The following is a 17,119-nucleotide window of genomic DNA, read 5'->3' on the forward strand; positions in this document are numbered from 1 at the left end:
TTATTTTTATCTTAAGTGTTTTAAGACTGGTGGAGAAACTTTGACTCATAATTCTCATCAAATTGCAGAGAGAAATTTATTTGCAATGCAGTGTTTTCATTCAGCTTTCTTGAAGAAAAGAGGATTTTTTTCCCCTGAATCTTCCAAACATGTTTTTGCCACTTGTAGGTGTTTAAAACGTAGCGTGACTGTGTGGGTTTAGTGATTACTGGAAGCACTGGACTTGCACCCAAGACAAAAACGTAAAGTGAGAGCAACTTTGTGTAGAACGTCCAGTCCTCTGCTGGTAACACTGAAAAGAGATGTCAGGTTGAGCTTTCAGATAAGTCACTATAAGTAAATAGTTTTTTACACTCTCATAATTCTTCATTGCTATATAAATAGAGCAGTGCACTGAGGTCATGAGGAGAGTGAGGTCACCATGAATTACTGTGTATTACCTGGAATAGATGTGACTGTGCATGAGGACAGCTGAATAGCCCGCAACCAGCACCTAAAACTTAAAAAAGCAGAAAGCTTATGATCCGCATTCCTGTAAATATCAGTTTGTGGTTGATGGTGCCCACGCCCTGAAACACCCACAGAGCCCAATGTAAATATTTGAAGTTATGACAGATTTATTACTGGTAAACTCCTTAAGCACTCTGTTTCAGTTTTAGATTTTCAATGAATGGATAGTTGCCATCTTTCACATGCAGGAAAAACAGTAAATGACTTACAAGTAGAGAAATATTTAGTTTTGTTTCTCAGCTGAACTTAAACTTTCTAAAATTTCAGTTTTCCTTTTTCAGAAAATCTTATCAGTATTAAGTGGGAGGTGTGAAGGTATGTGAATGGTGTGGTTTGATATGCATCTCCTTCAGCGTTCTGTTGGGCAAAAGCAGGAAAATCAGGTCCAACATGGAATATGCCTGCAAGGTTATGTTCATGAACTGCCTGAGCTTATGTTTCCTCTAAACAAACTATATCTGGAGTTCCTTAAAATTGTAAAGGATGCTACATTACCCAGAAATGCAGCTCTGGGCCGGAACAGTTTGAAAGAAAACCTGTTGGATAGCTGCCATCTCCCACATAAAGGAAAAACACTAAACAACTTACAAGTAGAGAAATATTTGTTTTTGTTTTTCAATTGAACTTAAACTTTCTAAAGTTTCAGTTTTATTTTTTCAGAAAACCTTATCAGTAGAAAGTGGGACATATAAATGTGTAATAGGTTAGTGAGGGAAGAAATATGAAAATAAAAGGGCTGCAGGATTGTTACCAACAGTTTCTTTTGTCAAATAAAAAAACAAACAAACTGTTGGTTGGGGACTAGAAAGGAAAGTTTCTGTGTCAGGTCAAAACAAGGGTGACCTGTAAAAACAGGCCTAAAGAAACCAAAAGCACATTCACAGTGAAGTGATTTTGTTTTTCGGTGGAGCTGGAAGGTTGACTAAGGCCTACCCAAGTCTGATTGTGTCATGGAAAGTTTCTCAGTCTGATATTTTAGCCTATTCACAAACGTCTGTCAGTGGCTAAAATTGTCTAAATTATATCTATGCTTTACAGGCCACTCATACTATTAGATAGAGTCTCACTCTGCTGATGTGAAATATGAAATTAACTGTTAATATTTATTAACATTTCTGAAACAAATATGTAACAAGAATGTCTAATTCTGTCAGCTGTTCTCTAGGCAACAAGAGTTCTAACGAACGAACGAACAGAACTAACGAGCAGTTGGCTGATTGGCCCTAAACATTGGCAATTAGCTGAGACAATGGAAGTTATTTAAAAATTTCTACAAGAAGAGACTCAACACTATATACTAAGCTCCAACTATTGCAGGATGATCCTGGTGAGATGGGTCTAAAATATTTAGCAAATATGTCAATAGTACTTTGAGGTGATATGTTTGAATTGAATCAATCACCTTGGAAATAAAGATAATTTTTCCAAGCTTATTTGAATTAGGGTTATTTTTGATTTAGGATCATACCTAAATCAAATATATCTTTGATTTAAGTAACCTTCCTGGATTTATGGGGCTTTAATTTTAAATTAGTTAATTAAATTTTAAAATGCCATGAGAAATATTAAAGCAACACATTGGGCTGACATTATAGAGACTTAACTCTTAATCAGGACAGAAACCTTCCTTGAATAGCAGTTTAATTTTTAAAAAATATTATTATGGTGACTATTATTATACATATTTATTTAGGCTTTATTTTTTATAAATATATAGCTACATAGATTTAGAAAGTAAAAAAGAAAGATGAGGGGCGGTCCATAGTCTAAATGTAGAGCAGCCACCCTATATACGAAGGGTGAAAATCGATGTGTATATACAAAAATATAGGATTAAATGAGCTCAAGGAACTCTGCTGGTGGGGAACATGTTTAGACGAAAAGGACAAAAAAAGTATCTAGAAAAATATTTTTTGTAAATATATTAGTAAGGGAAAAATATGAAAATAAAAGGGCTGCAGAAAATAATAATAAATTTACTTTTGTAAAAACAGAAAGGTCTTCATAAAGAAAAAATAATGAGGCAGAGATAAATAATATCTAAAAATTTAAATAGTAATTTATGTTTGATATTTTGATCAGACATTTATCAGACACCCTTAATGGTGCAACAAAATAAATATATTCGATTTATTTCTGAATTTAATCTTATTTTTAACAGTATTTCTTCTCCATATGAAACTGATGTGTTGAAAAGAATGTTTTGCATTAGGGAAGTTTATTCCCCCCAAAATTCAAGCCAGAGCAGGTACATCAATTACGATGTTTTATAGTGAATGACTGCATTTGGTTTTCCTTATAATGTGCAAAATCATTGAGCAAAAAATTAGGTACTTTTATAGAACAGAGACATTTTTGCTTTGCTTTCCCCATTGTGCGCTACCAATTTCCTTTTGCTATGCATCCCTGAACCTGACTACAGATTTCTCATCAGAAGTGAGAATTCATCATTCACTATCTCGGCACACTCTCATCCTGCTGATGACACGTTTGGCCTATGAAGTCTTGCTCTATCATATCGTAGCTAGGTGTGGGAGCATATGCGGTGACTAATACCACAGAACAGCTCTGACGGTGATGAATTGATAATTGTTTGCACATGATGAACAGTTTCCTCACTGTATCTGAGTCACATGTTGCATCATGATGTCATGCATTCAGGGCACATATTTTCTCAGTAGCTCTCACCTTGATGATGATGACACCACAGGCGATACGTTGGTTGCATTGCGTAGCTTTTTTTCTCCCTTTTTTGTTGTTTTGAGGACTCACAATAAAGAGGCTGTTTTAATTTGAAAGTGTTTTATAGAGTTCAGTGTGTGCTTGTTAAAAACCCACCGTATTATCGATGTTCTTTACCTCCCTGTTCGCAGATAAAAATAAAGTGCCTGTTTTCTATATCAGGAAATGATCAAACACTCATGCCTTTCAACATGTGCAGCATTAAAAGCTTCCATTACCTCTTTTTTTGAATAAATGTGAGAACAATCTCCTTTAGGGAGATGATGGAGAGCACCTCAGCATCCTCATATGAGTGAGGCTGTTAGAGAGAAACCGCCGCCTTAAGAGGGGTTATAAGAGATCACCAAGCTCAAATCCATTCCCCGATGCTCCAGTGACCCCAGTTTGACTCCTGCAAACCAAAGGTCATGTTCGTCTCCCATCTCCCTCTGCAAATCTTCAACCCGCAACCCCAACGCCCACCCCCGCTTCCCATAACCACCCACACTGCATCTCTAAATGAAGATTCCCACCCACCTGCCTGTACCCCCAGCCGAGCATCAGAAGTTTCCTGCTTTGCCGTCTCAGGAGTATAGCCCAAGCCCCCCCTCACCCGCACCTCCATCTCCAAACCTCAGCCCACCCCACACCCCCCGCGCACTTCTCCGTGGGATTACTTCCATATGGCCTACTTTCCGCCCGCGCTCTCAAACAAGTTGTGTGCTATCTATATGTTTCTTTTTTCCTTTAATAAGTGTATGTTTTATTCCTTCTGATCCTCTACAGTTTATCTTCTGATTGTTTGACCAGTTTATAATGAGTGAAAAATAAAATCAGGGCTAAAGTCATTAAGCTATTAAGGTGTTGTTGTTGTTGTTTAGATGCAATATGGATGCATTTGCTCCTTTGCAGAAATGTCTAGAAATCAACATAACTTCTGAAATGGCTCATAATTGTGCTAACCCTCCTCATAAACTGATGAGTTTATTTAACAATTGGCGATTTTACCAGTATTTCTTGATCATCTAAGGCAGGGGTGACAAACTCCAGTCCTCGAGGGCCGCTGTCCTGCAGTTTTTAGATGTGCCACAGCTACAAAACGCTGGAATGGAATGGCTTAATTACCTCCTCCTTGTGTAGATAAGTTCTCCAGAACCTTGCTAATGACCTAATTATTCTATTCAGGTGTGGTGCAGCAAAGGTACATCTAAAAGTTGCAGGACACCGGCCCTTGAGGACTGGATTTTGACACCCCTAATCTAAGGCCTGTATCTACAAATCTGTTTAAATATATTGCAAAAAGGATTTTTCAGTAAGAAAGCATTTTCTTTAAGTTCAGTTCATTAAGACACTGAAATGTATGCCTTTTTTTTTGTAAAATAGCTCGAGCTTAGTTTGATTGTAGGGAGATCATCTGTGGAATTTTTAAGTCTTGCCTCAGCAAGATATTTTAATGATTTTCACAAATAAAGGTACCAACTACTTTTGAAATAATCATGGGAGGCAGTTTCATGTATTCTCTATATGCGGATAATGACTGTTTCAATCTTAGCTGTGCAGATCATACAGGTTTGAATTTTCATATTGTACAAATTTTTTTCACCTGATACTTTTGGGTGTCTCATGCAAAAAAAAAAAGAAATACTAATTTAGATTTAGTAGTTCTAAACTGAACTAAGTAGTCACTTATTAGAAGAAATTATCAAGTCATTTTCAGTTATTTTCATGCCATTTTAAACAGTCCATGTAAAATCGAATATATGCAGCTTCCATAATGCCTGAATAGAGACCCTACACACGACAATAAAAATAAACTATTGGTATTATAACCTGTGATGTCCAGCTGCGTGGCAAAGACAACACACCATGCATGGACAGTTTTCACTCACAAACATTTAGATGTCAGATTGGAAACCTCGCAAAACCTCACAAGATTAAACATGAGTTCAGAGTAAAAAAACATGGCCGACGAAGAAGAAGCAATGACAATAGTTTGTGGCTATTGAGATGTCTTCAGTGTGGAAAAAAACAATACAAAAGAAAATCAAGTCAGAAATCAGCATGAGTATCTTAGCATGTGGACCAAGCTCAAGCTACAACCAACTTTGACATGGATTTATTGCGCTGAACAGTTAGCTGATTTTGGATCAACCTTCATGTTGTCTGAAAGCTTACTATATGGAGACATTGTTTACGTAATTTCTTGTTTTCATTTCATAGCTGAAATAAAAACACCTGAAAGGAGACATTATTGAAGAAACCCTTTGAATGTGTCTGCTTCAGCAGATGGTAGGTCATCCAGACTGCACATCAAATTGTTTTGGGGTAATATAATTGCAGTCCATTTTAAAATAGGTCTTTCAGGCAAAATACAGCAGTTAAGATGGTTTTTGCAGAAGTGGGAATGTACCGATTACCCAGCAGGTGGCTGATTTTGGACTTGAGTGGTTACTGGCCAACGAGGCACTTAAAAAGTATATATACCATTCGCCTCACTGGTCTCGCTCTGGAGAAGTTGCCTTAACTTGCAAACGATAAACACGATAACACTTATAAATACATGGGCATGAAGATTGCAGTGTGCACACGTCAGGTTATTTTTCTCCACATCTTTGCTCTCACTAGAACAGCAAACACATGGTGTTTAATTCAGTTAATGTCAACCTGTTTATAAATGGACTCTTATTATTCATGGATTTATATATTATTTTCTTTCTTTAATGATTAAAAGAAAATAAATCATGAATTTTCAATCCCCAACATAGAGACCTTGGTTTATATTTTTAATTACAAAATATCAACACATGTACAGTTTCTGACTGTATGAATGCAAAGAAATAGAAGAAGATGGCACTGTGACTTATGTTTAGTTTCTCTTTTCTACTGTACCTATATTTTTTATATTTTGTCTGCTGTCAGTCACATTTATTAGAGCGAAATGAGAATTCTGTCCCAAATTTTCTGACCATAGGTAAACACAGGACGCCACCTCGAAATACAAACTCTACTGCTTGAGACCAAGATTCACCTTTAGTTTTGAGGGATTGCTTAGCTTTTTTTCTGGTTGAGGAAACATTTTTACAAAGCAACACCACTAATAAGATACATCACCCAGTAGAGCAAAAACAACCTTGCACCTTAAGGCTCCTCTTGTAAGTCCATTTTGCACCCAACTGTGGGGGAAAGGTATCGAGGTTGGGTGCACTTTTACCTAAATCCCAGGAGCCCAGCCAAGCCTGACCAATGCAGTCATAATCTGTCTCTAACTACTTTGAATGTCTCTAATTTCTGCAGTAGCTCAAACCCTAGTTGTTTAGAACCAACACTGCATCCCAGTTAAGCTTGGAATAGTTCATTACTAGTACAGTGGGATGGATAAAAACAGCTTTGAACATGCACTTTGAACCTAATGTAGTCACTTTCATCAGCCTCAGAAATACTACAGCAAAGAAACAAGTGTGATAGTTTAATCATTTGCTCCACAGTACAGCAAATGTTGTATGAAAGATACATTTTAAGATGTTTGGCATCATCTTGGGACCATGATGTATAAATCAGGAGGCAGTCGACTGATGGCTCACTCTGTATTATGTCATCAGCATGAACATACCATATGCATTCGTTAATTTTCCACATGCAATGTCACATACTTTGAGTCACCCTTGTGGCTGTGAGCCCCACTATCACACTCTTAGCACAAGCTGTGCAGCGCGGGCCAGATCATTGCAGTGACACGCTATCATTTACACTTGGCCCCAGTCACACTTATGACGCTTGTTACAGGAAAATTTCACCAGCTCGCCTAATTGTGTCGGTACCAGATTTTAAATGAAGCCGATTTTGACTGTCTCACTGAGAAACATGGCGCAGTGGAGCATATTTTCCTATGTGTACACTCTTTGCATGACTGACCTCCAGTTCAATTATCACATTACACAGTATTTCTACTCAGATATCAGCTATACCATTTTGATCCTAATATATTAGATTGCTTGAAATCTACAGGGAACAGAGTGCTTGTGACTTTGTGACAGAGGTCACTCATATCTCCATGAAGTGAATGCAAAACTTGTGGGCGTTTAGGGTGGAGAACTCATCGGTTAATGCTATTGCAACAGATTGCACTTTTAACCTCTTTCCTGCTATTACAGGTTTCTAAAATTTTGAAATTAGATTGGACTGACTCACCAAAAAGGTCATAATAAGTACCAACATTACCAACATTTGCAGAAAGACGTACATCGGCACTTGAAAAAACACTTAAAAAGTGAATGTAAATAAACACAGGTCTGAAATTATGTGGAAAATTACGTGAAATTGTGTCTTTAAAATATAAGGAATGTGGTAATTATTTAAACAGTTTATTCATACCTCTTACCTGTTATCTGTTTTTTGAATTTACATACTAAGGACTGGAGAGTTTTATTTAAAAAAATTATGTTTGGAAAGTTTAACTACTGGTGCTATTTGACTATACAAATCAAGATTTTACTGTTACAATATTTGAAATGTTGTATTTTAAAACTAATTACAATAAAGACCCATAATTAAATAACTTAATATAAATGGAAGTTAAGATTGAAAGTTATATTAACAATTTGGAATGTCCCATACAATCCTGACTTGAATCTGTGAAGGGAGATAAAGATTAGGGTGATGACAAGAACCTCAAGGGTTTGGAGCTCATAACCAAAGATAAATCAGAAGAAACGTGGAAAAAGCTGTTTCTTAATTAGAGTCATTTGATGGCTGTAATGCCAATACGGATTCTTCCACTGACTGTTAATTTCTTTCTATCATAAACCTGTAGTCGATTTAATGTTCAGGATCTGTCACCTCCTCCTGGTTCAATGTTTTTATCTGCACAGTCCGGAACGGACCCCTCCAGTTATGTTACTTCCGGCTGTTCTGCTAGGGGAGGTATTTTTAGGCAGAGCAGTAAGCATGGCAGTATTAGCACCTTTTCTTTTAAAATATGAGTCGTTTTTGTTGCAAAAGGTCTATTTCAGATATGTTACAATACAAAGAGTTAAAAATGTGTTTGGAGTGAAAGATGCTCTTTAAGAAGTAACTTATAGGAGTCCCAGCTGTCAGTTAACATGTGGAGGGACGAGTGACGCCAACCTAACAGGATACAGGAAGAAATGGGCACAGGTTGTACTGCCCATAGGGTAAATGCATGTTAATAGAAACACCTTTAAGGAATAAGTACTGTCCTATAAATTTTTAACTTAGTTGACATGCTAAGAGAAAGGGGCAGCACCAACCTAGTGGGACATCGGGAGCAGCGTGCGTGGGGAGGGGCAGGACCAGGCTCAGACCGACTTCTAAAACATGTCTAGTAACTCTAATTTTGCTTATAAAGGGAAAAAATCTTTTACTCTTCATCAACACATTAAACGTGGCCATAGCCTGCAGAATTAGCTCAATTCTGCCTCCACATCACATAGTACAATACTGTATGTTGTCCAGAAAGAGAGTAGCATACATGCACCTTGTTCAGGCTTTCTGCACACCCTTTTCACTAAGCTTTCGTGACAGCAGCGACTGGGTAATGTTAAGGTGTGTTTGGGTGCTGGTCCACCAATTTGATTCCAGGTGGAGCTCCTTAATCTCTGGTCTTTTGTCCCCATGTCAAAATGTATCCCTGGCACGGGCTTCAACTATGCAGCAACACAGAGCTCCCTGGTTAATTATCTACCAGCATGATTTTATGAGCTGATAGGCTGCCGGAGACAGACAAAGGCGTTAGTTTCCCTCAGACACTGAGGCCACATTTACATGTTGCTGCAAGCTCTCTACACTGAGGTGGAGAAAGTAGGATTAATGGGATTCATGAAGTACACCTCCCTGCAAACAAAGGACCCACAACTGTAATAAATATGTTTCTCAATTAGTTTATACCATCAGTATGTAGTATGTCTGTCAGTAAAATACTAATGACCAACCTTGCCCCCTTTAGTTTCTCACTGAGATTAAGCTTTTTGTGTACAACCAGTTCTAGGTGCTTGGCTTGTAATTAAATTACATTTGATTTATGGTTCTACCTGTGTTCTCTCCATTCAAGTTGTGGTTGAATATCCAAGTTTTTTTTTGTTTGTTTGTTTGTTTCTTTCTTTTCGTCAGAACAATTTTCCTCACCGGTTATTCTTCTTCACTTTTTGTCTTTTGTGATTTTGACACTGTGGGAGTAGGAATTGTAAAATTGTTTCATAACTCGTCTTCTTGTGAAATCTACTATTGCCTACTCTAGTAATAGTTGTCATTAAACCATAGTGAACGTTTGAAGTTGTACTTTAAAAGTTTGCTACAAACGATGATTGAGAACTCTGTAGAAAATGGTGTAAATAAAATTACATTTGAAGATTTGATAGCTGCAACTCTGATGTATTTCAACAGACAGCAAAGTGTGTGCTTCACAGGCCTTAAGCAGGCAGTGGACAATAACATGCACTTCAAGTCTCTAGTAAATCAATTATCTTGTTACGTGTGCTGCTTTTTCTTCTGGACTAAAATTTAACATTTTCTTCTTATAAACATTTTCCTACCTTTTTGCTAGGACTCACAATCATAAATGATTAACACAAACAGTTATGTTGTGTTAATCTAAAGCAATGATTATCCAAGGATGCAGAAAGCTATTTCTTTTTAAAAGCTCTTGTAGTTTCAATGACATAACTCTATTGAGTTGTTTTGAAATAGCACTCAACACAGATTGTTAAAATTTCTCTTAAGATTAGTATAATTGTCTTTGTTGGTAAAACAATATAGATTTGAACAGCAGAAAGAAAATATAAATATTGTTTCAAATTTATTGATTACTCCTGTTTGACGAGGCAAGGGATCTATTTAGGTAGTTATCTCTACCTTGTCATTGTTGATGATCTGTTATTGTAATTTCACGTTTCTCTTGTGGCCATGAGGCAGCTGTGCAGGGATAAGAGTGTCCAGCATATGTACAGCAGCACTCAAAGCTGCTCGCCTTGAAGCTGGACATGTCCTCACACAACAGCCCTGCTGTCAGTCAAGCTGCCCCATTACGCTAGGCATGACATTTAAAGTTGGGCGAAGAAGGCGGACAAAGTGCCCTCACCTCCTCCGTTTGAGCCCTGGAGAATGAGGCCTTGCATGTGTAGCGATCGCTGATGAGCGTGTTTGTATGTGTGTGTTTGTTGTGACTTTGGCCAGACTTGGTCCGGCATAAGGACAGCTGTCACATTTCCAACCTGTCACAATTGACACTGAGGAGATGCCAGAGGCCGGGACATCGAAGGCACAAGGACAGGCACAGGGAAGGGAGCCTGTGTGTGTGTGCGTGTGCATTCATGTGGTTAAAGATTAAAGGAGGATGTTGGGTGGTGGACACGTGAAGAGGGTTGACTGGGAGGCTTCCTCTGTCTTCTGTGTCCATGTACGTCCTTCTCGATTCCTCTCTTGAAGACAGTCCTTGAAGACTTGAGTCATCTTCTTGAGGGTACGTAGTAAATATACTGCCTCGACATCGAAACATTAGCAGGATGCAGGATGCACTCCTCATTCATGCACGCCTCCATTTCAGCGCTCATTACTTACCAATAATAAAGTCTCTTCATTAAAGTCCAGCCTGTAGCTTTTGCAGCAGAATCTTTTTTTTGACATCCCCTTTTGACTCAAGTGAATTTGTTATAAGGGGAGAAACGTTAATGGCCATTTGGGGTCCTTTCCTTTCATTAGAGTCTGTTTTTCTTTCCAAGGTTGAGTAGAGGTTTCAAGGCAAGGAGGCTGAAAGGTCAACATTAGCATCCGGATTATTTTTCCACAAGTCACTTGTATGGGTCTGTTAAGTTTTGCAAGAAGAGGAGCATTAGAGTTTTAAAATACATCTAAATAACCGCTGAAATTCAACAGCATCCTTTCAGTACTCTGTATATTCCGTAACCAAAACCAACTGTCAAGTAAATCATTTTAATTGCTTCTCTACACTTTAATTTACTTTAAAAGTGGTATTTAAGAAGTCTTTCTGTCTTGGATCATTACATGTAGAGAAAGAACCCAAGAAACAAACATTTGAGTTTCTGCAATACCTTGTATATTTCAGTGATTTTGATTTGTGATTCTTCAGCGATTCCTGAAAAAGCATGTAATGTCAGATTTTAAAAATCTTTTAAGACACATGTGAGTCAAGTTTCCTGCATTACTATCTGAACAGCTGCACTGTTTTGTCTGATTGTAGCAATTGGAAGCAGTTGACATCTGCTCATACAACTTGCGAGTTCAAAAATTAGATGAACTAGATGTTACATAGAAAGTGGCTGATAAAAAAATCTTATTAACAAATAAGACTGCACTTGGAACATATAACACTGATGTCGATACAAGAAGGTTTTTAGGTACTGTTTTGTCCTTGATTGGTTCTGTCATATGCTAGATATCAAAGGTACCCAAAAAAATTTAAACGTTGGGCCACTAAGGTGAGCAGCATGTATGGAGCAGTCAAGGTGATGATTTTTGGCCAAGTGTCACTGTGTAGCACTTTGCCAACTATAAAGTATGGTAGTAAGCCGCATCTTGCTGTGGGTTTGTTTCTCTACCAGTAGTTGTGTTGAATTGCACAAAATAGATGGGGTTCCTTCATAAAGTTCCAGGTAAAACTCTCAGTCAGACTTTTAGGTCACCAGTTGCTACCTAGAGATTAGGAATTTCATTTATCTGGCCTATGAGTGACAAATGCCCAGAAGATTTCATAATTTCTGAAATATACTGATAAGAGACTTACTTTTTGATAAGTCTCTTATTTGGTCTTATTTGGATTGAATACAGTGTCATAACTGGCACTCCATTCCATCTTTAGGTCTTAGACGTGTTTGTGATAGCTGATTGTTTTTATCTCTCACAGATAAATGTAGCTGAGAATCATTTGCTTATCAGTGGAGTTTTTTTCAGAAGTACATATTGAAAAAACGGGTAGACAAGCTGACAAAGATTAGCCACTATAAAACAAAATGTCATAATTTTTCAATTTATTTTTCAATCCAACTATAAATTTTAATTTTAACTGAATGAAATCTATTCTACAAGGTTTTTGTTTGTTTTTTTTTTGTTGAAAATGTTGAAGGGTCACATGAAGTGTCCTGCATTGTTAGGACTTCACTAAAGAAGAACTGAACTGTTTTTATTCCACCATTAGAAACCAGTGTCTGACATGACTAATGCTCATAGATACATTTAATTGAGTGTGATCTGCTAAACATTGGAGATTTTATTCTGGATGAAATGTTCCATCCCAAAACCAGAACCCTTTGAGACCTCATCACTAACGTTGACATGTTCTGTTGACCTGTCAATAAGGATTCAACAGAGCATATTTTTGCCCAAAGTTTGTATTTACGCTTAAAAAGCTGCAGAATATTAATTAAAAACACATAAAATACCACTGAAATTCAGCTTTAAAATACAGGAAGATTTAATGGTTGGTATTATTTTTGTCCTCTCTTTTGTAGTAATTTTTTTCACTCACTTTATATAGTACTATGTGAGACTTTGAGGAGATCTTTAACTTAATTGTTTGAATTGCCCAGGGAGAAAACACCACAATGCTTTTTGTTCTTCATTATTTCTCATTTTCTGTTTAGATATGTGCTGTACAAAAAAGAAACCTACAAGCAAAAGTTGTAGAAGTAGCTTATTCTGTATTGTCAGACTCCACTGAACAAGAACAACTATTTTTGTCTGCTTATTTCAGTTTTATGGACAGCACATTAATTTAGGATGGCATCAACTTAAAGTTTAAGGGTCTGCCTTTGGATTTGGTTTGTTTGTTTTGCTGATTCAATGTGACTTGTGACAGCTTTTCGCTGTCTTCTGGAACAAGATAAGTCTGAATCACTCCACAAAGAGGCTCGCCCTTCATCAGCGCCTTCGGTCTGACCAAATCGAGGGGCAGCCCGCCGCTTCCCGTCCAGAGTCGTCCTGTGCCCGTTTCCTGGCCCTCTCACCTTCCTGTTGGTTCTTATCCATCTGTTTACTCTCTTTAAGTCCAAAGAAAGCATCCATTAAATCACCTCTAAAGATGAGACTGGACATGACAGCTACAAACTGGAGCAAACCAATGTTCTCCCAAAGCCCACTCCCTACCCCGGCCGCACTTTACCATGCCTGTTCCTATCTGTCCTATATTGTCAGCGAGAGAAGCCCCCAGCACTGCTGTAAGGCAGAGAGCAGTTCTTGTTTACTGATGCACACTGCTCTGATGTGAGCTGATTTCATCAGGCAACACTTTTGGATGCCGTCTTCCTCGGCCTTCCTCGTCTTCTGTCTGTAGATGCTAATGTATCAGCTGTGATGGGGCAGGCTGCATGGCACTCAACAGAGCTTAAATATCTGGATATTCTCTTTTTTTCTCTGCTAATTAATGCATTTTTTCATTCCACATCTCTTTCACTTGGGGCTCCAACTATTCTTATTGATTTTATCCCCATTTAGTTAATTATCCTTTTCTTTGATTAAACAATCATCAAATTAACTGTTACGAAATTACTTCCAGTCTAGTTCAGGAGGAAATGTTGGGATCAGCAGACCAAAGCGTGTGATTAGTTAATAGTCTTCACAGTAAACTAGTTGCATTGTGGCTCTGTCCATCGTGTATGGTGGTTAGATTTCCTCTCACCATGGCAAGCAACGATTATAACAAATGGATGAGTTCAAACCATCTGTAAGACATTTGATTAACGCTGCAGAGCCTCTGATGGCAGAGTGAGGCCAGAATAGTACTTGATGTGGAATTGCCCTAATAGCAGTAGCCATGCTTCAGGAAAAACATCACAGAAGTAGAAATTACAACCTCAGAGAGACAGATGATGTTCACAGGGAGCAGCTCCGGGTGGCTTCTGCATCCATCTTACAGCCGATTTGATTGGTACTCGCAGTCATAAACTCAGGCTTATGGTGCAGCTGTTGAAGCTAATGCTGCATGAAGCAAAACAGATGTTTCCACTGGTGTCTTTCCTGTTCATTTTTGTTTTGGCCAGATGAACACACCCTATGCAGACTTGTCCTCTTATTCCTGTTTTTACTGCTGGTTGCAGTTTACTGTATATTTCTTTTGAGCTAAGTGGTGATGGTGTTGAAAAGCAGCATAGCAACAGTGACAGCCTCAGTCCTCCCCTTGCATCTGCAAATTATGTATTCAGGTGCAGCTGTAAGCATAGGTCAAATGCATTTTAGCAGGTGTCAGACCTCAGGACTCTTGGCAATTAATAAAGGAATGAAATGGGCCGGGTTCAGTCTTGTTTACTCCACATCTGAGAGAATACAGCTGTTCTTTAATACTTTCATGCTTTTATAGAAGCATTGGTGGAAAGGTAATGATTCTAGTGTGATGCACTTATTGTTGACACAATAATTACAAAATCTAGCTGATACTTTGCACTTTAGCAATGAACATGTTTCTTTGATACGTTATTGTTCTGGTTGAATTTTTGACCTCATGTAGGCTGTGTCATTTGGCCACTGTGGCACCAGGGGTTGCTTTAGAACATAAGAACAATGTACTATTTTTAAAGCATGGTGATGATAGTGTCCTGCTGTGGGGCTGTTATTCTGCATGTGTTCCTGGTGCAGTTCAGAAAGTAGGTGGGATATAATGAAGTAGGACAACTAAATTCTTCACCTTAGCCTCAAATCAACATCTAGATGGATAAACCAGACCAAGCTGCTGGGATACCATCCCAAACCAAACCCTTTCCGGGTGGTGCTTAAAAACTCGGTCTAGGCAAGAAACCAACCAGTTTGGACGAGCTTCACCAATCCTGCCAAGACAGGTTCTGAAATATCTGGGCAGAATTAGACCAAAAGCTTGTTGATGATTACGAAAAGTATGTGGTTAGGTTCGACTTTGAACCTATTAGTGGGGTTGCATGTCTATAGATGAACCTGTGCAGCCGTTTTGAATCAGACAAAATCCAAAATAGATATGATTTGATTTGTAACGTTGTCAAACGCTCTTACTGCCCAGTACTGATGTTCACCAGGCCTTATTTTTGTAACTCAAAATGTAATGTTCTGGGTCCAATTATCCAAATAACATTACTGACCTCTCCTTGTTTTCCCAAGGACACAACACTGGACCCAGGAGAGGATGTGGCTCTTCTCTCAGTGAGCTTTGAGGATGCTGAAGCTACCCAGGTCTTCCCAAAACTCTACCTCTCGCCAAGCATTGAGCAGTGAGTACATTTACCCAGCCCTCATTTATTTTTATACAATTCTGTTGAGAATTATCTGTTAACTGTGATCACAGTTTAGTTATCTATCTGAACTAGTTGGTTTAAGATTATCATGCTACATGTTTTCTTCACTTCAAAAGCTGGTAAAGATAGAGGAAGTTTTATCCTCTGGTCCCTACCTGTGGTTGTCCTTTCTGTGCTTCTCACTCATCAGTCCCTCTGGTTTTTAGAATCAAAGCTATGGTGAGCAAGTTTAACATCTTGCATCATATTATGTCGCTAAGGATAATCTTACACGTTTATGTCTGAACTCATTAGTCATTTTCCTAAAGACTATAAGTAAAAATGGGAAAACTGGATGGATGACACAGAGTCTGTGTCAACCAGGGATGACTAGATGTCTGCACACATCTGGGTTGTAAAACATGTCTGTGTTTGCAGGTGGTGGTTTAATACTTTTATGAAAGCTGTTTGCCTGCTGCAGGTGTATCCAGAGTATTTTTTTTTTTCTCTTGCTACATTTTGTGTGTGTTTGTGTGCATTTGTCTGTTCTCGTTTTATTGCTTTTGTGTGGTAGTCGAGACAGATTTGTGTTTCTATACATGCATGAACAAGTGTTTTAATGTCCCAAATGAGGGATATGCCTCCATTTTCTGGTTTTATCATGTTTGCATGCTTGCAGCAGTATTCCAGCTTGGCTTTGCTCTCAGCACAGTGTCCTTGTATGGGTAGATGCGTTTTGTGTGTTTGATAGAGAGAGCCAGGTATGGGCCCACTCTAACCTCAGGGCCTCATGGTCTGGCCGTCCATGCTTGGAATAATCTCAGACTGATGTTTATTTACAAGCACACGCCCCGTCACACCAGGTTAAGATGCTTCTTCTCCCACCACCACTGCTTTTTTTTACTCTCTGTCTCTCCCTCTGTCTTTCATTCTTTTCTACATCCTTGTCTCCACAGTTTCCCTTTTCCATCTAATTTTCCTTTTATTTTTCCATACTTGTTTGATCTTTTTTTATATTTCCAAATATGTAACCTTTCCAAATAAAAGGAAATATATTCAAATATGTAAAAAAAAAAAAAAAGATTTTTTTTTTTTAAGTTATATTTTGCAGTCTTAAGTCTACAGGTGCAAAATAGCAACACACAGACATTAAAAAGGTTCAAATTAGTCTATAGCGAGATTAATCTACATTTTTTTTACAAACAGCTCAAGTTGTCTTCTATTTTTTGGATAATCCAAATTCTATCAAAAGTATTCACACTCCTTGAGCGCTTTCACATTCACAGTCAAGTTAAAGCCCCAAACTTGAATGGATTTATTGGAGTTTTATATAATAGAGATATGGACTTCCCCTATCATTCTGGCTGTATTTAGAGCCATTTCTCAAGGTTTTCTCCAGGATTGTCTAATATTTTGCTCCATCCATCTTTCCATCATCTCTGATCAAATTTGTTATCATTGCTGAACAAACGCATCCTCCCAGCATGTGTCACCATGGTGATTGTGTGTGTGTTCAGAGATTGTTTTCTACCTCACATAGCATTTTTGCAGAAAGGCCAAAACTTTCATTGCTTGTGGAAATTTTTTACCCCTTAACTGTCACCATAAGAACACTCGCAAGTAAATGGGTCCATGTAAATGCGGGTGTAATCATTACAGCATCTTCAAGATGCTGTTTGACCAAC

General features: G+C 38.1%; 1 protein-coding gene across 2 annotated transcripts in view; it reads left to right on the forward strand.

Moving 5' to 3' along the window:
* babam2 (BRISC and BRCA1 A complex member 2) overlaps positions 1-17,119 on the forward strand; it is an 80,301-nt gene that overhangs the window by 41,694 nt on the left and 21,488 nt on the right. For both annotated transcript variants that reach the window (XM_028001216.1, XM_028001217.1), the window contains exon 7: positions 15,322-15,431. In XM_028001216.1, coding sequence (XP_027857017.1) covers positions 15,322-15,431 — 110 coding nt within the window. The remainder of the gene's footprint in view (positions 1-15,321; positions 15,432-17,119) is intronic.

Source organism: Xiphophorus couchianus, chromosome 19 (genome assembly GCF_001444195.1).
Source record: "Xiphophorus couchianus chromosome 19, X_couchianus-1.0, whole genome shotgun sequence".
In the NCBI taxonomy this organism is placed as follows: Eukaryota; Metazoa; Chordata; class Actinopteri; order Cyprinodontiformes; family Poeciliidae; genus Xiphophorus; species Xiphophorus couchianus.